The following is a 21579-nucleotide window of genomic DNA, read 5'->3' as shown; positions in this document are numbered from 1 at the left end:
TTATTAAGATAAAAGAGTAATTTACAAAGGAAGGAAACCTTCCCAAACATTGAGAGATTGCTGGGAAGTTCCGAATTTTGCCAATTTATCAGCCGAAGAGTTGGCTGATCTAAAAATGAGATTCCAATTACAATGAGTAGAAGATATAATGTCAACAATACTATTAGTGATGGACCAGTGGCGCCAAGGGGAGAAACTGTCTTTGGAACACCAACTAATAACCATCTTCGAGTCGCCTTCAATGATTAATTTGCCATGGAGACGATCCCTGAAGATTTGGAGGCCGAACAGCAGAGCACTAACTCCAGCAGTATTAGAAATCATTGTAGCTTTCCTTGGAAGATATGGTTGGAAACAAACAAAATAATTCAACCATTCAGCTCTAGGTATATAATGGAAATAGCAATTCATTGCATTCAACTTTGGACATGCTCACTTCAAAATATGCCTTCCCTTTCCCACTTATATGATATAAAATTTTCTGGCAGCAGATCATCCACTTCAAAAACCTCAACCAAGCTACATGCCTTCTTGGCAGCCGCTGCCTCCCGCACACACACAGACACACCAGATGGGTATCTAGAACTGGACTTTGATGGTTCTTCAATAAGAATTCTCGAGCCAGCAGGTGTAGCTGGAATTGCTCAATTCTCCACCTTTACTGTCGCCCTATTGGAATAACAGACTCAAATGAAGCAGAAGCCGGAGCCCTCCTTACAAGAGTCAGGTGGTTTACCTAGCAATTTTCTGGCTACCTAATCATTGAAGGGAGCATAGCGAATCTTATTGCATGGATGGCCAAAAAGTCTAGTCCCCCCTAGAAGCTAGGCTACATAATTGATGTAATTGATGACTTCCCTATGGAATGGTAGCTGGAATAATGTCTTACGATCAAGAAACTCGTTATCAGACCAGCCAGTAAAAGGAATGTCAAGGCAATCCCACAAGTCAGGGACTCCCTACCATTGTAATCTAGGGGATGCCCTATGTACTGTGTATTGCATGATAGTGATCTACTTGATCTTGTACCCCCAATTTTCACAAAAAATAAAAAGCACCATACAAATATTCAAAAAAAAAAAAAAAAAAAAAATTCTAAGTACTGCTGTACTTGTTGAACCTGAAGTTCATTCTTTATTTTTCTTTTCGGTCTCCTCGAGGCCTACTTTTTCAAAAAATTGATATTCTGAGACTTAAAAATAGGTCTTTTTAATTTCTGTTATGTGCTGAAAATTGCAGGGAACATATTTTTAAAATCAACTTGTATGAAAATTCAATAAAGTAAACGAATGGAAGTAAATGCAGTATTAATATACAATACTGCCAGAAAAGTTTCAAACAAGTTCTAAAACTAGTTTAAACAAAATCATATAGCACAACCCACCCTTTGTAAAACCTGCTGTGAAGGTGTCAATTTTTTCATTGCTTTCTTTACCATGATTCTGGTAGACAGTATTTCCTCCAACAAACGGGGAAGCACACCTTTACGTACCTGGCATTCATTAAAATAATAAAAAATATTGTTAAAATATCATTTTAGGGGTATGTTGGTCATTTTTTACATTACATTTTTCTCTTATAGTATGGCCGTTAGATAGGCAATGTCTTCTTTTACCTATGGTTCAATTTCATTCAATTTAGACATGTATTTTAGGAGATATATAATTTTGAGTATTAAGGGGCATTTTTGTCTTTTTGTAAAATATCACTTAAACCCCGATAAAAAAGAGGGAGGATGTGCTTTTCTGGCATGTTCTCCAAGGCAGCAAGGCTGCTCTTCTTCCAGGTCTCCTTTTTTCCTCTTTTCTCTTCTATTTTCTCCCCAAATTTCATATTTTTCAAATATATATATATGACATAGTTTTTTACATCCTTTCATAAAAAAAAAAAAAAAAATGGACGAAAAACTTTAAAACCTAAGACAGCATACGAATTTGGTAGGATGTACAAGTTTCTGGCATCACAATCCTAATTTGGTGTTTCTACCCATGGGGTAATTAACTGGAAGCAGCTGAGCATGACTTTACGAATGTGTCTCTTCTAACTCAAGAAAGTTAAAGCAGTCTGTGAACCCCAGCAAGTTATTTAGCAACATTCACAATATCACCTAGTAAATAACCATAATCGTACTTAAAAATTCCAAGATATATTCAAACTAGGAGCAAGTTGTGCCACAGACAGGAATACCTTGCGTGACACGTACATAACACCATTGGGTGTAAGTTGTATTTGATCCTTTAGATCCACCAGAAGTTTGGGTTCCGGCAAGTAGTAGCTGACACCAAGCTGTTTGGCTTTTGAAGGTGCAACTTTTCCAAGGCAAGTACAAAAACAGAGATTATATGCAATTACCATGGATGGATAAAGTGACTGGAAATCCAGAACCACAACTGGATCAACATAAAACCCAGATTCTGGCTCCATGACAAGGGGCAGGCACTCCATTGCAGGTTGTGAAACTACCTGGAGAGAACATGTCAATCGGCAATACCTGTCACTTCCTTACCAAAAATACAGAAATTAACACAACGTACACAAGCATGCACACACGCAAAAGACCAGCTCAGACCTGTTGTCTCCCGGGAGAGATAGAGAGATAGTTTTGTGTATGTGACAGTCTCAGATACATTGATTCAACACGATATTGAGAACCCCGAGAAAGAACAGAAAAGAAGTCAATGCCATAAACACGAGCCAACTCAGCTGTTCGATTCACCTTTAAGGAAAGACATGCAAGTCAATATGAAGTGATGATACTCAGAACTATAGAAAGTAGACATCTAATATATCTCTTGAAGAAAGAGAGTAGCAAACGAACTGGGAGATGAAATAAAGGCGAGTTAACTGCAATAATTATATTCAATATGGTGTTTTTTTTGGTAAATATAAGAGAAAGCAAATTACAAGCATTCAGTCCAATTTCCTTCTTAACTTGCTGCTGGAATTCCTTCTCATGGCTAGTTATTTCAACTCAGAAAGTAAAACTCCACAGAAGTTAGAAAGTATAGTATGAAATATTGTAGGACAAGGATACTTTGGCCTCTTTACTTGTGGGTAAATTAGTCCATGCCCTCAGTCACAGATTAGTTGCATTCTTGTTTATAGGTTCAGAATTATTTCTTAGATACTTGGAAATACAAAGTTCTACATTGCATGAGAGAGAGAAGGGTACAATTGTCACTTTGTACATTCTTACGTAATTTAATACAAAAGATCATAGGGTCAAACTTGATTCCCATCTGCTGCTCTCTCATTGTGGCAACTTTATTCTTTATTCAAATTGAATCAGTCTTGTTTTTCTCTCTATCTTCTTTCTTCCAAGCCTTGAAGCTACAATTCTACATATAGGTGAAGGAAAGTCCTATCATGGTAATGTAATGTAACTTACCCAAAAAAAAGAATAAATGGTGAAGTAACTTAATTTTAGTAAGGCTACAGTAATAGGAAACTCAGTTTGATGGGCTATATATATTGGACATCAGCTGTATCTTGGAACAGTTATGAAAATAAAAAAAATTATTTATTTTAGTTGTTGTGGTGACCACATTGTTGATCTTCTAAGAATATATCTAAAATGTTTTTCTTCTCCTAGGGTACAAAACAGAACGTGTACTCAAATTCTACTATTCGACCATGAAAAGCAGAAGCTTTTCACAGTAGAGAAAGTAGTGGCTACCCATATTCCAATCTTTTCCCTTAACTTTATCTTTATCTTTAAAGTTTAGTGAGTTTAAAATACCATAGACCACCTATTTCAAAAAAAATACCATAGACCACAATAGTATTCTGGGTGGGCGGTGATGTGCAGAAAATTTTTTCTATTGATACAAATATAAATAATATTCAACCTACCAAATCAAGGTGATTTATTATGTTCAGATTGAGCTTAGCCCTCTCTATAATGTATTTGATGCAACGATATCTGGAACGACCGTGACCACTAGAAAACCACAGAGTCAGTGTTCCGAATGGGATTAATGGAACTTTTTGCCTCAAAACTGCTTCAGCCACAGCTTCAAGAGTATACATGCTCAGCTTAAGCTCCCAACGCATGATTCGCCAGATATTCAGCACAATTCTTCCAGAAACATGGAGCCCACTGGCATGAGTTCGACCCCATTCATCATCAATTATAGGAACTTCTTGAGCAACAGAGTTTACCAATAATGGTTCATCAAGCACTCCTGCTTCAGAATTTGCTGAACCACTAACTGAAACTTTTGCTTCACCTAGAGGTGTTCGGGAAATAGCTTGCAGCAAAGAAATGCCAAATTGTGCAGCCCTCTCGGCAAGATAACCTAGGGATCCACCCTGAACTTCCCAGCCCATCATAATATCAGGATCCAAAGAGCCAATTATATTCACAAAATGATCGAACAGGCTTTTTTCTTCAGAGAAAATCATCATCTTGCAATCTGATATTCCATCAATATTTCTGAAAAACCAGATGCATTAACATAACCATACAGAAGTAACAGTATATCCACATCGAGTACCAATCACGATGAAAATTTTTCTTTTTTTGAATGAAAGGAGATAAGTCTGTTTAAGTGGAAATAGTCCCAAACAGATAAAAGTAAAGAAGTGCTATTCAGTTATAACAGTGAGGAATAAGCATCTTAAGTGGTTAGTCATTTTGGGATGAAATCTTACTCAATCCAACAATATTAAGAACTAAACACAATACCACTGTAAGTTAAGATATGTCATACCTCTGAGCTTGCTCCCCATTGTTCCCTCGCACAAGAACACAAACTTCAATAGTGGGTTGGTTATCTTCCCGAATTGCAAGAGCTATGATATTCACCGCATCACATCTGGGATCAGGTCGAAGATTCAGCCTTGATTCTGCGACAACCTGACTCAAAGACACACATGGATCATTATTTCTTTAAAGCATATATAGTGGAAAAATAAAGCCTCCAAACAGTGATAAATAGCATCTATATGAATGGATAAAACTATCATATAGGTTGTTGCTAAAAAAGGGGGAATACATGCAAGTGCAAATACCTAAAATTAAGCTAAGACTGAACAAGTAGGCAAGAGTCCCTAAAAAGAAGATGTTGATGGAAGATCCCTTCTCATGCTAGAGAATCAACCAATTGGTTACCCTCTCTAAGATTTCTCTCCTCTATGTTTTACTCTGCAGCCAGCCTCGGATGGCTTCCTCCGATCAGCCCTCAAGAAGCATTTAATGTCCCTATCCTCCAGTATGTAGACGATACTATCATATTTGGGATCGGTAATACTGAGGGAGCCAGAAAGATCAAAGCGATTCTGGGTCTTTTCGAGGTAGCATCAGGCCAGAAAGTCAATTGGGGAAAAACCTCTCTAATGGGGTTTAATGTTAGACCTGAGCTTCTTGCAGAGATGGCTAGTATATTTGGTTGTACAACAAGCAAATGACCGTCCACATATCTTCGCCTGCTATTATTCAACGGCCGCATCTATAAAAGTCTTTGGAATCCGGTGGTTGAGAGGATTGAATCCAGGTTGGCAAGTTGGAAAGGGTGGTTACTTAGTAAGGCGGGGAGGCTCACCCTTCTCAAATCTTGCATTGCAGGTATTCCAAATTATTCTCTATCTTTTATGCCCTGTCCTGCATCCATATGTAAGACAATGGATAAACTCAAAAGAAGATTCTTATGGAGAGGATCGAGCGATACTTTTAAATACCACCAGATCAAATGGGATGAAGTCTGTTTGCCAAAAAATTTGGGCAGCCTAGGGATTCGGAAATCTAAAGATATGAACTAAGCTCTGCTCCTTAAATGGCTATGGAAAATCAATACACATTCCTCAAATCTTTGGAAGGAAATGGTTATCGCCAAGCTTGGAGGTATTACTCATTGGTGGAAGTCAGGGAGAAATCGGAGAGGTTTATCATCAATTTGGAGAGCACCTACTTCTTCCAAAATTTTCAGCTGCTTGCAGATTCTATGTTGGAAACCGTTGGTCCCTCAAATTTTGGGACAATATATGGATGGGGCAGGAGCCGCTAGAGAATGCCTTCAAAATTTTGTTTCTCCTATCCACTCATAGGAATATATCAGTAGTTGATGCTTTCGAGGGGGGTGGTATGAACCTTCATCCTAGAAGAGGACTTTCGGACACTGAGGCGTTAGAGGCCAGTCGACTGATGGATTCAGTAACTGCGGTAAAAATTCGTCCTTTGGTAGCAGATAAGCTCGTTTAGTGGCCAAAGAAAAAAGGCATCTTCTCAATATCATCTACATTTAGTTTCGTCAATGGTTGGAATGTTTCTCATCAGGATCATGAGATCTTTTTTGTTTGGCATCTATGTGTTCCTCCTAAGATTAAATTCTTTATGTGGAGTGCTTGTAACGACAAGATTCTCTCGGCAGACGTGCTTAGAAGAAGAGGTCATCCCTCAGTAGACCCCTTATGTCCTCTCTGCAATATAGAAGCTGAGTCCACAAGTCACATTCTGCTTCAATGCATCTTCTCATGGAAGATGTGGACATACATTCTCAGCATGATGGGGATTCAATTTTGTATGGCGGCCGATTTGCTCTCGGCCTGTGCTCGCTTCATACCGTGGGGTCTATGGAATGAGCGCAACCATAGAAGGTTTGAAGGTAAAATCGAATCAGCGGATCGGGTGGCGGATTGAGTGGTAGGGCATATTTCTTCTTGGCTCCTGACGAAGAAATCCTTTTCCTCATTTGTGGGGAATGAGGGACTCCTATCCGTGAGAATTGGTTTAATTTGGCTAGGATGCACTTGAGGACAAAAATCCGGACTATGCAGGAATTGACCCCTCCTGATCCTGGTTACCTTAAGTTGAACTTTGATGGTTCTTCTCTGGGTAATCCCGGACTCTTAGGATTTGGCGGGGTTATCTTGGACCACCTAGAAAACCAACTTTACTCATATGCCGGCCCTTTAGGAATCACAGACTCTACGTCGGCAGAGTTTCACGGACTCCTCAATGGGCTCCATGTTTTCCGAGATAAGTGCACAGGTCCCCTCCATATTGAAGGGGACTCGAAGGCGGTCATCGGATGGTACGACCGTACATCCCCTCCCCCGTGGCGTCATTGGGACATTTTTTGGGAGATTATTGAAATTTGCTCATTATTATCTTGTATTTGGTCTCACATTCCGAGATCCGCAAATTCGGCAACCGATGCGCTTGCTAAAAACGGAGCTACCCTACAATCCCTGGTTGTCAGGGAGATGCTCCCCTCTTTGTAATTTCTGTATTCTCTTGTTTATATATATACATCTTTTTCAAAAAAAAAAAAAAGGTGCAGCACATGTCCATGATCTTGTAAAAAAATAGAAGTAGCAGCCATGCGGAGTGAAGTTATGATCTACAGACACAACTTAGCACTTGAGCAGAATCACCTTCTACCTCAAGATCACCAGAAAGCAAATTCTGGAAAAGACAAAGACCGTTTAGGAGTGTGCACACATCCTAACTTCCACTGAATTCCCTAACCGACAGAATATATACTTGTTCATTTCCAGAATCTGTAAGACATTCAGTTATTCACATCAACCAATTCAGAGTGTCATCTGTTTTTTTTTAGAGAAAAAATATGCATATCAACTGTAAAAGCAGAGTGTCATCTTTACTAGTGCATTCCCTTTCAGACCAAGAACTATAGCTGAAAGAATGGCTGGATTAGGATCACTAAACTGCAGACGTTTTTTCTTTGTTCTCCACAGTTCCTCTCTGCTATCTGACATCTACCACTTGCTCTCCTGAAACAGCCTGAAGATATTTCAACATCCCAACTGGACCTCTGGCCTCCTTTCACACCAATGGTCAATGTAAACAATGGGGTATCTGAGTCCCCGTTGCTGGGTTTAACCTCTCAACTGGACATGGTTCTCTTAGATTTTTTTTTTTTTTTTTTAGATTAGTAACAGTTTAGACACTAAATGTGATTTAAAACCAAAGATTCACACCCAAGCACATGGGAAATGGTCACAAAAACCATGGTTCAACCACGAGAACTTCACTAAACTTACCTATTTCATTTTCTATTTACTTTAGCAGTAATATTCTTTATTTCTAGAAACCGTGCTAGTGCTTCTTACATGCTCTATTTATTAAGTGGAGATCTTTTTTTTCAAATAATGGGAGACTTGATCTAAAGCAGAGAAAAGAACTATATTGTGCATGATAATACCTTTATGAAATTTCAAATGAATTCATGACAATGGAAAACAAGGGGGGATTAGTGCGTAGAGAAAGTATATCACCCTAGGAAAGAGAAAGTGAAAGTGCATCAACTAAAGAATTTTTTTTTGTATTTTTGGAAAAACGTGATTTTTTGTGTTAGTGTAGGATAGAAAGGTGGGGATATTTAACTTTTTACTTCAAATCTACCATTTGAAATGGAAGACAAGATTACATCATCTTTTATCACTTAAACTGTAAATTTCGGTCCAAGGCTCACTCCAAAAAGACTAGCTAAGTAAGGAAGCCATTTTCCTAACTAATAAACCTAAGATCTTTCAAGTTATTGATCTATATTAAACTATTCTTTAACACTCCCCCTCATTGGTGGGTCGTCTTTATGTATCCTACATGTGAAATGGTTTGGGAGGAGGTCCACATATGAGCACCTGCCCTGATACCATGTAAATTTAGGATGAAGGCTAATTCCAAAATGATTAGCCAAATCAAGAAATTTTTTCCCAACTAATAAACACAAGATCTTTCTACTCAATAATCGATGTTGGACTATTCGGTTTTTTTTTTTTTTTAGTGAAATGATGGTCTATTCGTTAATACAAACATTGTCTAAACAAAGTAAAATTTCTCTCCCTTAGATGTAATTTGACTTTCTACATTATACATAAATAGGATGATTCACTTTCTCTAAATTATGTAGATTTCAGCCCTAAATTTCCTAGTCACTAATGCATTTTAGGCACATGCTCTAGAGAATTCATTCTCACCCAACATTCCCTATGCACTAACAGTTTCTTGATGTGTCATTTTTATATTTTCAACTGGAAAAATGTTTATGTACAAAAATAAAATAGAAGAATACAGATGTCGGAGTCCACACAACACAGAATTGCGAGAACCATTGTTTCTACTAACTATAAAGACACTATTGAGTTTAATTATCAATGCAAAGGGCATTTCAGGCACTCCACTAACGGTATTTAGTTTATTAGGCAACTTAGTCTTTCACTACTCACCATTTAAATTAAGCTAATAATTGAGAAGGTCAACCTACCACATCTTATCTAAAATTCCTCCTCTAAACAGCAGGGTCAACTTCTCTCAACGTTTCGTCTTCAGCTTTTACCTTACTTGATACTTCTACTTTAGAAAGAATCTTCAATTAGAGATTCATCCATTATACTTAATAGATGACTCCCAGACCTTCATGCTGTTTCAGTACCTAAGCTTTTACATTCCCCTTCCTCATGGGATCATTGCCGATTGCTTACTCCCTTTCACAAATAAGTCTCAGATATGGATTAACCAAAGAGAATATAGATATTCGATGCCAAAACTCTATCACATTCACCTATCAGGTAATACCAATGCCTAAGACATGGCCAACTAAAAGTTATTGGCTCTAAATTATGATCCCTGCAATGAGGATAAATGAACTACGTTTGCAAAAAAAAAAAAAAAAAAAAAAAAAGATATAAATGAAGTATATCTCATACCTCTATACTCAACAATGTTAGTTGTTGTCCAGCACCAGCACTTGCAGGATCACGAAAACCAGTTTGACTAAGAGGGGTAAGCTTTGACCTAGTATCTGGTCCAGAAATCTGAGATACATCCTGCAAGCATTCGGTGCTTTTCAATTCTCTAACAAGAGCTTTTCCTGAGCATGTTTCAGTAGCCAACCTATTGGTTTGACAAGTATCAGCTGCCATTTTGGAGTTTTTGTTAACCTCTTGATTACATTCGTCCAGGATAGCCTTCATACATATAGCACTTTTATATTCCACAGAAGTCTCACTAAAGCCAGATGAGCTTGTACGCTTGAAAGAATGTGGAAGAGCTTCTTTCTTCTCCAATAATGTACCATCATACTTTGGAGAAGATGATTCTTCCCATACTTCTTCAGGGTCCATATGAGTACCTAAAAGTCCATGAATTAAACATCAAATTGCAACGACATATATGCTGCAGATTGTCATGCACTCTCATTGAATGAACAAACCTGGGGCAGTTCGAGGTATTTCAAGTGAAAGCCACTGATGAACAGAATCTGATGATGGCGGAGTAACAGCAGGAGTCAATAAGTATGAAAGAGAACCATCATTCTGATAGTGAGTAGGACAACCTAGCACTCGTTCATGACCAAAACTAGGAATTGTTTCATCTTCTTTCGTGCCGCAGCTCTCAAAAAATAGGGGAATATCTTCAGCTTCTCTCCCTTCTGCTGAAAAATTAAAATGCAACAAACCTGCTGTCAGTATATAGTAACACTTTAAGCTTTCTAGTTGAAAAATGAAAAAATAAGAACAGATCAAATTGACATTGTGGCATCCGGATTCCTATTATAGTTTTTCTAGCTTCTTTTTGCAGGAGACACTGCTTCAATCCAATATGGATGTGATTATCAAATTAATCTTTTCAGCAGGCAGCTCAGACAGAATTTTCCATGAGGAAGTACATCCAAATAGAAAATAACATTACTTGAAACTAGGGATGGCAGCAAGCAGGTTGTGCCAGGTTTTAAGAAACCCAAGCTCACCACGTAACCCCACCCCATAACCACGTTCCTGCCGCACCCTGCAACGGGGTGGGTTTTCAAACCCTTCTCCACCTTTCACCTCATCTTGCAATCTTGTTCCCACCCCGCCCTGCAACAGGGTTGGTTTTCCACCCTATCTTACCTTGCAACCCTACCAAACCAACAACAGGGTTGATTTTAATCTTGTCCGTGCCCTGCCTCACATAGTAGTTTACAAATAAAATCATATAATATTTTAAAAACTCAATAAACTTAAAAGTATTGAATTAAAAAGGGTATACATTCCAAAACCCTGTGCAATGATGGAAAATTCGTTCCCACCCCAAATCCATGTGGACTTCAATCCATCCCCACTCCGTAGGGCCAAAAAGCAGCCCATCCCCACATTTAGAGAGGCCGAACGGGTTCCCTAAAAAACCCACCCCACTGCCATCCTTACTCTAAACTTGGGACTACAATAGTAGCAACAAAGACAAAAGGAAAAAAAAAAAAAAAAACTGTTGAGTGCAAAAAGGTTCCACATTGAGAAATATTAAGAAAAGTGAATGAGTTATAAGGTTGAGTAGTAGAGCTCCTAAGTGGCTAGTCATTTTGGGAGGGAACCAAACTCAACCCAATAGAGGTATCAAAACAAGATGTGTGAATGAGCTGAGGTCCTTTTTGTGGCCCCAGTTTATCAGTGTGTGGGGTTCCATGAGATGTGTTTGTGCATTCTGGACTCCATGAGATTTGTGTCTTAGGCCCATTATGTGCAAGTATAAACGTGAGGAGCATTGAGTAGGAAAAAGTCCTATATTGAAAAAGTTAAGAAAAGTGATTGGGCTATTTGAGCATTAGGCCTCTTCAGTGGTTACTCGTTTTGGGATGGAACAGGCTCAATCCAACAGGCTTTTTAACCCAATCGTTTGTTAGGTTGAGCTTGGTTCCATCCCAAAATTACTCGGCACTTAGGAGGCGTATTGCTCAACCTTATAACTCATTTATTGTTCTTAACATTTCTCAATGTGAGACATTTTCCCACTCAACACTCACCCTACGTCCAGGCTTATACATAACGGGCCTGAGACGTGGACACAAACCCTCAAAAAAGTACATAGTCTCCTAATTCATGGAGCCTATAACATACAAATAACCTGGGGAGCTTAAATTGAGCCTCAGCCCACACACACAACCTGCCTTAATACCACTGTTAGATTAAGCCCAATTCCATCCCAAAATGACTAACCTGTTAAGAAACCTATTGCTCAAATAGTCCAATCCCTTTTCTTAACACTTTTCAACATAAGACTTTTTCCCACTCAACAAAGACATTTTAATTTAACATACTCCGCTCCATTAGGGTGTTAAATGAGTCATAGTCTCATAGATTACATTATAGATGTAACCACAATTCAAAGAAAGTGGAGTAGGTCAATAAGCCTAGTTTTCTCACAACCGATCAAAGAAACTTCTGCTGGAATCTTACTTGGTTTCCTATTCCTTTTGAATGAAGCATGGCAAGACAATTTTTTTGCATCTTTGACTTTTGAGTAAAAATAGAACATGCCATTTGAATCATAAAGTGGATCAAAAACCTATCTTCATGATGCAGTGTACTCTGCTAGAAATTTGGAAGGTAAAAATTTTCTTTGAAGATAAAGAGAATCCAAAGTTAGCTAGAAAGCTGAAGAAAGTGATAGTTGAAGCCTGAACTCGGTGAAGATAGTAGGTTCACAGATTTTTTAGGTCAAACAGTTGTTTTTGCAGGTTTAAGTAGCAAGATATTCTTTAAAAACCCTATGTACCAGATCTCTAACAGCAAAAACCAGTTTTTCCAGTACAAGTACACTGGGAATTAGACTGGGAATTAGATAGAGAGACTACATACAGCATCTTAGATACATTTCATGAGTAACTGCACCATCATGTCTAGGTATTGGCAAAGAAGCAACTGCAGAATTACTTTCTCTGCTGGGAGGTCTTCTGCTTAACGTCATCTCAATGTATTTTGTAGGATACTCTTCAAAGTTGTTGCTAGGAGATAGTAACCTTTCAGACCAAGATAATTGGGTTTGCATATCCAGTTGAGCATTCTTATCACTCTCAATTTTTGTAGATGCATCACAAAAGGCTCCTGTCTTAGCAGAGTGTTCACCTGCAGTGTCATTATCACCCTCTTCAAGGATAATTGGAGCTTTAGTAAAACACTTCAATTTCTGGCTTTGATCGCCAGAAGACACAGATTCAGAACGATAAGCTGCATCCTTTTCAAGAATACTGCATTTACAAAGGACCGTACACACTGCAACTGTCACCCCCTCTGATTTATGACCTTCAAGAATTTCAGTTGGTTTAATAAAGGCAAAATTTTCCAAATCTGCAGAAGCTCTCGCTGTCCCTTCATGACTGGATCCCCTGAAGGATGAAAATGGCAATTTCCCAAACCTTTCAGAACTACAACGAGTAAAAATATCTCTACAACCACTGGAATCCACTTGTGCTGTACAATTTGGGCAAGACTCTCCTGTTCCAGTTACCACTTTCTCAAAGGCAGAATTCACATTTTTAGATGGCTCAGCCTGGAGAGATCGTTTTCGTCTCATTAAGTCCCTCACCGAACATTTGCTCTGTGTGTTTCCTTGGCATAGGCCAGAGTAATGCACATCAGTGTCATCCAGTGAAGGCTCAGCCTCTAATTCTCTTGCACAAGTCCTAGAAACGGAATTATTTGTTGTTTCAGCAGACTCCAACTCCTCTTGAACACTTTGTATTGAGGCGAAAGGCAATGATCCCCACAAAGCTTTTTTTTCTGTGTCTATAATGGAAGATTTACCCTTACAGGAAGGAGTTATAAACTGATCATCTGAAGAGCCATCCACTTGAGGAATCATATGCATTGATGTAATCCTGTCCACATTGTTATCAATTATATCAACTGAATCAAGAATATCTTGACATTCTTGCTGTGATTCAAACTCATAATCCAGATAAGCTTTCTCAAGAACTTTCTCAATGGTTGCCGCTGGCAACAAAGGACTCAGGATAGCCTCATTAACTAAATCATCCTCAGTACACAAATCATCTTGAGCTTGAGAAGAAGCAAGCCACCTTAGGAGTCCTATTGCCTGTCTGTCAACACTCTGAGCATAGCATAACAGACAAAATAAGGGGATAAAAATAGAAGAGAAGACAAACAGAAAGGCCTTAGCTCAAGGAAAGAGCTTTCTGAACCAAGGACAGCAGAAACAGGACATCCAAAAAGATAAGCTGTTCAACAAGGTTATAAATGTACTGGCATGTTTGATGTCGTTGAGAGATAGTAGGCAATAAGAGTAACTTGGTAATTAAAGTGAGCATTTTAGTTAAGCATACGTAAGGGGTAGTTTAGACAGTTTCTTTTATCTGCTGTTTACATTAAGTGTTTGAGAGCATTTTGGTCCATTATATTGTAATTATGCTTGAGTGAGATTAGGTCATGATTAGATCAGTTTTTCACAAACAGAATGAAAGACCATGACTTCTTCCCTCATCTTCTCTCTCTCAGTTCTCTTCAAGCTTGATTTTGACTGTTTTACGCAAAGCTCTAGCCAATCCTTCCAGGTGCTCTGTAATTTCCATCAATTGCCTCCATCCTCTCTCTCTTTCTGCTCCTCTCTCTCTCTCTCATCCCTACAGATTTCTAAACTCATACAGCCATCTACTCTTACACAAAACTTTGAAGTCTTAGTTTTCCCTCTTCTCTCTACATGGGTACCTAAGACATGATTAGCCACGATATCTAAGCAAAAGAAAAATAACACAAAGTTAAATGATACCACCATTGAAGTTGAGGCACTTCTCTCAGATGGCAACATCTGGTCCTTGGTTGGTTGAAGTCTGCACGGGTCATAATGTCCTTCATCATCTTCCCAAGGTGATGCTTGCGACAACACACAAGTATCTTTATGCTCTTCTTTAGAAAACTCTAAAGATTCTCCAGCAGAACTAATACATTTAGTCAGCTCTTCATCAGATGGCAGTGTTCCCCCTTCAGATATAGACTTCAAAGAGAGCATAAATTTGTCATCTTCTTCTTGTGGTTTATCCTGAGATGATAACAAGCTTTGTGCATCTATACACAAGTCTGCAAATGCTTTCTCAAATTCAAGCCCATTGCAGAAGGTCCTTAATACAACTTCAGCGTGTGGCTTATTTGGGTCTGGAGATTTTACAGCCTCATCCAAACCTGTCCTTTCATACTCCTCCTGAGAAAGATTATGTTGCTTTAGAATAAACCTAATAACAATAAATAAATAAAATAAAATAAAAAATGGTGTTGATTTAAGTGAGAAAGAACCTCCCAAATTGGCACGAGTGATTGAACCATTTTTACATCATCTCTAGTTTGAGAGAGGGACGTGTACATTTTAAATTGCTGGTTTAAGATGTCTGCATGTCAAGCAATCCTTGCAACATCAGCTTGACCACAAATTGAATGGTAGAAGCATACAGACATTTTCTTTCCATAGTAAAAATAAAACAGTTACAACCAATATGGACCTTCCACAGACGCATCGCCCTCAAGCTCACATGTACTTTGGCGTTCAATACCCAGATCCTGGGAATCAGCAACAGGTGCCGGCCACATCCAATGACTTGGAGTTGAGGCAAATAACCATATTGCTGGATCTTGAGAGGCTTTGCCATTTGAATGTGCCTATTTAACATTGTCATACATCATTCTGCAAACTACTATGACTATAAGAATGAAAAGCTGTTGAAATTTAATTTCTTCATTTCGAATTTCAGGAATATCTTTTCAGTAATCTAATTATTTGTGGTGCAGATATACCAACCTTAGAAGTAGGGAGATCACAAGAGACACTTTCATTTTCACACCTGTAATGGTCAATGCTGCGGCTATACCTTGGAACGAAACAATCAGGTAAAGGATGGCGGAATTTAACCTTAGACAGATGCAGAAGTCCCATACCATAAAGATTAAAGTCAACCTGACATCTTCAAACTGAATTAATCAAGGAATTGCTGAGAATGCGGGAGGCACTATCCAACAAATTTGTATGTTGTTTAATGAAGATATAACTTAAATTTCTGAACATTTACTTGCACATACCAGAAATTGGAGGAGAAATGGAATATGTGATTCATAAGGCTGGACACTTGTATTTAGTACTGCACCATCCTGCAGAACCAAATCGGTACCAAACATAAACCTGACAATCACGTACATAACAGAAGATAAAGAAACATATCATGCTCTTGTGACCAAATCAGTTATTAAGCTCAGAAAATAAGAGAGCAGGTTCATATAAAAAGAAAAGAGAAGACATAAGCAAACATGAAGCAACAAAGACAGATGTGGAGAGAGATAAAGGAAGAATAAATCAGCAAGAAACTAAGTGAGTTTGAGCGAAAACAAATTAGGGTCCTTTTTTTCTTTTGAGAAACAAATGAGGGTCCTGAATTACTTGGAGAAGTACCCTCCGTTTTCTCCAGTTAGTGGGAATGATCTCACAAGGGTTAATATCAGAAAAAAAGCCTTGTGGTTATTTTTTTAAGATTATGGGTGAAATTCATTCAATAGGTAAGAAATATACATTACAAGGAACAACTAGCTGAGGAGAACAATTAACAAAAAAGACTAAAAAATTACAAAGCAAGTGACATACAAATTTGCTCGACGAAAATGAAAGTTACAAAAAGAGGCAAAAGTCAACCCAGGTGAAAAGGATAGGAATCACTTTGGACAAAAGCTGCCTGAGTCGAGCCAACTGATCTGCAATACCATTCCCACTCCGAACAAAGCAAGACCAAGACAGTTGAAGGTCATCACAGAACACCTGAACCCAATCATAGAGAGACCAAAATCTCCAAGGAGGAGATGAAACAGTAGTGAACCAGCTAACGATCACATGAAAGTCACCATCAATTACTAAAGGATAAAATACTGCCTAAATACACTCAAGCCACAAAGCAAAGCTCTCAACTCAGCTTTCGCTGAATCACAAACCGTAAGAGGAGCAAAAAACATAAAATATCTGTGCTGAGGGATCATGGAAAACCCCCCAACCACCAACAGGCCCTTGATCCCCTCTTGAACTACCATCAAAGTTAAATTTTAACCAAAAAGTCATGTGGTTATTAGTTTGGAAAAAATCTTCTAACTTTGGCTAGTCATTTTGGTATGGGTGAAAACCTAATTTAGGGTAGTATGAATTGGGTTAAATGGGGAACCTGACCCGACCCAATTTAGGAGGGGGCAGGGACAAGGTGAGCAAAAAGATGGTCTACACGTGAGGGGGAGTGTTAAGGAATAGTCCCACATGGATTAGTGAGTACAAAGATCTTGAGTTTATTAGTTGGGAAAGAGACTTCCTAAGGTAGCTATTCATTGTGGGATGGGCCTTGGACCCAACTTAACATGGTATCAGAGCAGGTACTCATATGCAGACCTATACCTAAGCTATCTACTTGTAGAGCCACAAAAGAGGGCCTACACCTAAACTATCCACTTGTAGAGCCACAAAAGAGGGCCTACTCCTAAATTATCCATTTTTAGAGCCACAAAAAGAGGGTCTACACGTGAGGGGGAGTGTTAAGGAACAGTCCCACATAGATTAGTGAGTACAAAGATCTTGAGTTTATTAGTTGGGAAGGAGGCTTCCTAAGGTGGCTAGTCATTTTGGGATGGGCCTTGGACCCAACTTAACAGTTGGTTTATAAGATTGAGCAATAGGCCTACTAAATGGCTAATCATTTTAGGATTGATCCGAACTCAATCTTAACAACTTAAATGTCTATAGTGAAGTTCTACCTTCAGTTTTCGTGTGCATGGTGGAGAGAGGGTGGCACTGCTCGCTTCCTATCCCCGATATGGAAATCAGTTTTCAAGCTTCTCCCAGTATTCAGAGATGCTACCTCATTTCACACGGGTAATGGAAGGACCCTTCTCTTCTGGTCGGATGAATGGTGTGGCCCCCGATCTCTCTCGGAGGACTTCCCAGGGTTGCATAGGGTGGCAAGTGACCTCTCTTGCTCTGTGGCTGATTCATGGAGTCTCCCATTCAGTCGGGGATTAAATGATGAGGAATCGTTGGCTTTTTGCTCTCTCCTTACTAAACTCAGTAGTACTATTATCCGGGAGCACTCAGTTGATAAGCTGATTTGGAAGCTCAGTAATAATGGCCGATTCAATGTCACTTCGGCTTACTCTCATATCAGAAAGCAAGACTACAATACTCATGAGCACAAGGCGAATCTGGCTTGGAAACTCTCAGCACCAAGCAAAATCAAATTCTTCGTGTGGTCAGCCATCAGAGAACAGATTCTTACTTCAGACAACCTTCATAGAAGAAATTTCACTGCCCCCGATCTTTCTTGTCCCCTTTGCGGTGAGTGCGAAGAGACAGTCCAACATGTCCTCTTACACTGGATTTTCTTGGCAAGTTTGGATGAAGATCTTTCGGAAAATTGGGCTCCAACTGGGGCTTCATCAAGACCTCTTTGGCACCTTTGAGATGGTTCGAGGGATTCTCCTTCCTCGGCTGGGCAAGTTAATTCTTTCGGCTTGTCTTGCGCATGTTCATTGGTGCATTTGGCTCAAGCGGAACAACCAGAGATTCAACTCCAAAGCTAGCACCCCAGACAACACGGCTTCTCATGCCGTCGGCCTCATCTCGAGTTGGCTCCATACAAAGAAGGATTTTGCCACTCTATCGGGGGTTTCCCTTTGGGAAAATTGGAATTTGATTGCCCACATGTCTGGCCCCAACAGAGCTCCAAGAATGGCTATCTAGGATTCTCCCTTTGCGACTACATAAAACTGAATTTTGATGGTAGTGCTATTGGATGTCCTAGTCCAACAGGAGCAGGTGGTTTGTTCAGAGGTCACAATGGAGACCCTATTATTTCTGATGCTGGTCCGGTGGGCATTGCCGATTCTAATACTGCTAAAGTTAGTGCTCTACTATTCGGTCTCCAAATCTTCAGAGATCGTCTTCATGGCAAGTTAATCATTGAAGGCGACTCGAAGACGGTTATTAGTTGGTGTTCCAAGGATAGCCTCCCCCCTTGGCACCATTGGCCCATCACTGATAGTATTGCTGACATTGTATCTTCTACACATTGTAATTGGAATCTCATTCCTAGATCAGCCAACTCTTTGGCTGATAAATTGGCAAAATTCGGAACTTCCCAGCAATCTCTCATTGTTTGGAAAGGCTTCCCTCCCTTATAATATGCTCTGTTGAGTTTTTGCATTAATAAAAATCAGCATCATTTCAAAAAAAAAAAAAAAAAAAACAATTTAAACGTCTCATTTTGCGTTGCACAAACAAAAAGGTTGATTCATTACATCCCATTCTCAAGAAAATGTTTACCTCTATTGATTTTACTTTCCTCAAGGATACTCATTGCTTTTATTCGCCAAAACTAGTCTTTCCTGCAATCACATTTGATATCATAGGAACTGTGATGGGCATCTTTCACCACCATTTATGGTGCACTATGATGACAAAAGCAAAGAACTAGAGTGGGTTCAGTAAATGAAGCAAAATTACACCATAATTTTCCTCCAACTGATCCCTAGAACCCATTACATTTGCACCTCCTCCTGTTTACGGTATGATAATAGACTGAATTATACTTAAATATCCAAAAAGGGTTGTGTACTTATAGACAATCTATATACAGCACCCTATATCTCGTTTTGTTTCAACTCATTTACGTTTATCTCAACCTTGTCTACTGCCCCTACTCCTCAGGAAAAAAAAAAGAGATGCATACAGACAATACCACATAGATAGACGCTGACAAAATAATAGTTCTTACTATTTAGAGAGTAACTTCAAAATTTTCATAACTAAATAGCAAAAATAATTGTTTTATTTTTTGTCTTGTATCCTTTTCTACTCCATACTCCTGCAAATCTGATGGGCAGGATCTCTATTGTTATATCTCACTAAAACATTTCCACCATTAAATAAAGAGTGAAAATCTTAACTACATTTTTATATCAGAGGTACTGAACTTAACCACAATCTCGTATTTTTTTACTTAATCGGCCTGAAGGAAAGAAAAAACAGAAAAATTGCATATTAACCATCTTTTACTGCAATCTAAATGGTGCAATTCAAACATGAAGCACACCAAAATGTAAAGGACAGGTTGGAAATGCAGAGAAGAAAATACAGCACAAAATGTAGCTTAACAATAAAAAAGCATTCCAAGAAATTAGGAATATATAAGTGAAAGAATCATACAGTCTGAGTACTTCAATAAATGGTAATTTAACTGATTGCTTACCAGAAGCAAAGCAGCAGCACGAGAAACTTCAAGAGGATAGTATCTATTCCCTGTGTCAAGGGATGCCAATGACTGTTGTATAAACACAAAGTATGGAGAGAGAGAGAGAGAGAGAGAGGGAGGGAGGGAGAGGAGGGGAAGGGGGCAGAAGAGGAGGAAATAAAAACAGTATCTTTCACAGATATTATGAGTCTGTTTGGAATCAGGGAATGCAGGAGAAAAAAATTGGGGTCATGCAATTGGTAATGATGATGCCAGTGAGAAAGAGGGGGAGGGGAGGAAGGAAACAGAATAAATATTATATCTTCTAAAGAAAGTAAGGGCGATTTGACACCATGAACCTTCCACTTAAAGAGGAAGAAGGAGATGAAAATTTGTGTCATGGCATTGGTAATGATACAATCTCTTCTTTCAGTAATGAGAAGCAGGTGCTTGGAGGAGCCCTTGAAACTTCTGGAATTATTGTCAAAAATCAGCATTGCGAGGTAGATTTGGGTGGGTGGGGTGCATGTTTTTCAAAACAATAATAATAATTGTTATTATTATTATTATTATTATTATTATTATTATAAATTATAATTTTTTTTAAAAACCAGAGATCAACGGACCAGCTGCAATGCAAAAGTTGCCATAAATTTACTCAAAATGCAACCAGGAACCCCAATGCAACAGTTTAAGTAAGATAAGTAGTTTTTTCTGCATTGTATTTTGTTAAGAAGGCAGATTTTTCATTCCCTATTTTCTTCTTTCCTTCTGCTCAAAATATAGAAGAAAATGACATAAAAATTACAGGAACACCACAGCTTAGACAATTAGGTACTGGGCATGACAATGCTGAGATAAGGCCAAAGATAACTCCTAATGAAATATTGCTAGGACTCCCACATTTTACTGAAACTAAGATAACAGAACTAGACGAGAAATAGATTAACAGGCCCCACAAAATCTGTGAATGAGAATCCCATGAAAGAGTCTAATTATGCGTGCACTTTAAACTAGAACATCCACGCAAGAGGATACAAGTATATCTTTACAAACAGGTCCTCTGAGGAATGATAACCATAAAATTTCTTTCCTCTGACAAGACTGCAACCATGCACATGTTGCCTCTTTAATCCCACAGAACTTCTATGCTGTAAAAGGAGCATTAAATTCCAGTGATTCAGGAATCTCACAACATATTTCTAACCAGAAGCCTTAAAACCAAACAGCATTAAAGAACATAGTGATTTAGAAAGACAATATACCTGCAAAGCTTTGTCCAGGCAACGAGATATATACAGCAAGTATTCATGGCCTACACCATGGAAAAGAATATAACACTTAAGATATCTGATTTAGAGAAGCAAGCTGAAGCTTAATTGGATCAACTTGACAGATCCAGACACACAATGCAGAAGCAGAAATGAACCCCAATCCCCAGTTACTTACGATACCTGATCTTTCTCTTTGTCTGTTTATTTCATAAAAAAGGGTTTAGGCCACTTTGACCCACATTTATAAAACTAAGCTTATTTTGGTCCTTTTGGAAATATTTCGTATAAAGTACCTGTTTAGGGTGATAATTGGGACATTCCAGTGTTTC

General features: G+C 38.7%; 1 protein-coding gene across 6 annotated transcripts in view; it reads right to left on the bottom strand.

Annotated features, from left to right (window-relative positions):
- LOC137958812 (DNA polymerase zeta catalytic subunit) overlaps positions 1 to 21579 on the bottom strand; it is a 32296-nt gene that overhangs the window by 9277 nt on the left and 1440 nt on the right. For 4 of the 6 annotated variants that reach the window (XM_068805956.1, XM_068805955.1, XM_068805958.1 and 1 more), the window contains exons 4-19: positions 21242 to 21291; positions 21015 to 21127; positions 19995 to 20037; positions 15805 to 15873; positions 15527 to 15682; positions 15231 to 15387; positions 15028 to 15119; positions 14507 to 14935; positions 12580 to 13831; positions 10176 to 10397; positions 9670 to 10094; positions 4713 to 4858; positions 3853 to 4435; positions 2570 to 2716; positions 2188 to 2463; positions 1385 to 1492 (exon numbers count right to left, since the gene is read on the bottom strand). In XM_068805956.1, coding sequence (XP_068662057.1) covers positions 1385 to 1492; positions 2188 to 2463; positions 2570 to 2716; positions 3853 to 4435; positions 4713 to 4858; positions 9670 to 10094; positions 10176 to 10397; positions 12580 to 13831; positions 14507 to 14935; positions 15028 to 15119; positions 15231 to 15387; positions 15527 to 15682; positions 15805 to 15873; positions 19995 to 20037; positions 21015 to 21127; positions 21242 to 21291 — 4268 coding nt within the window. Of the gene's footprint in view, positions 1 to 1384; positions 1493 to 2187; positions 2464 to 2569; positions 2717 to 3852; positions 4436 to 4712; positions 4859 to 9669; positions 10095 to 10175; positions 10398 to 12579; positions 13832 to 14506; positions 14936 to 15027; positions 15120 to 15230; positions 15388 to 15526; positions 15683 to 15804; positions 15905 to 19994; positions 20038 to 21014; positions 21128 to 21241; positions 21292 to 21579 lie in introns of those variants that run through there. The other 2 variants (XM_068805957.1, XM_068805959.1) reach the window with 2 other exon arrangements.

Source organism: Aristolochia californica, unplaced genomic scaffold (assembly GCF_029961685.1).
Source record: "Aristolochia californica isolate CCGP_79_NKW_82.1479 unplaced genomic scaffold, dmAriCali1.0.hap1 SCAF_3, whole genome shotgun sequence".
NCBI lineage: Eukaryota > Viridiplantae > Streptophyta > Magnoliopsida > Piperales > Aristolochiaceae > Aristolochia > Aristolochia californica.
This window is presented reverse-complemented; position numbering and strand designations above follow the sequence as displayed.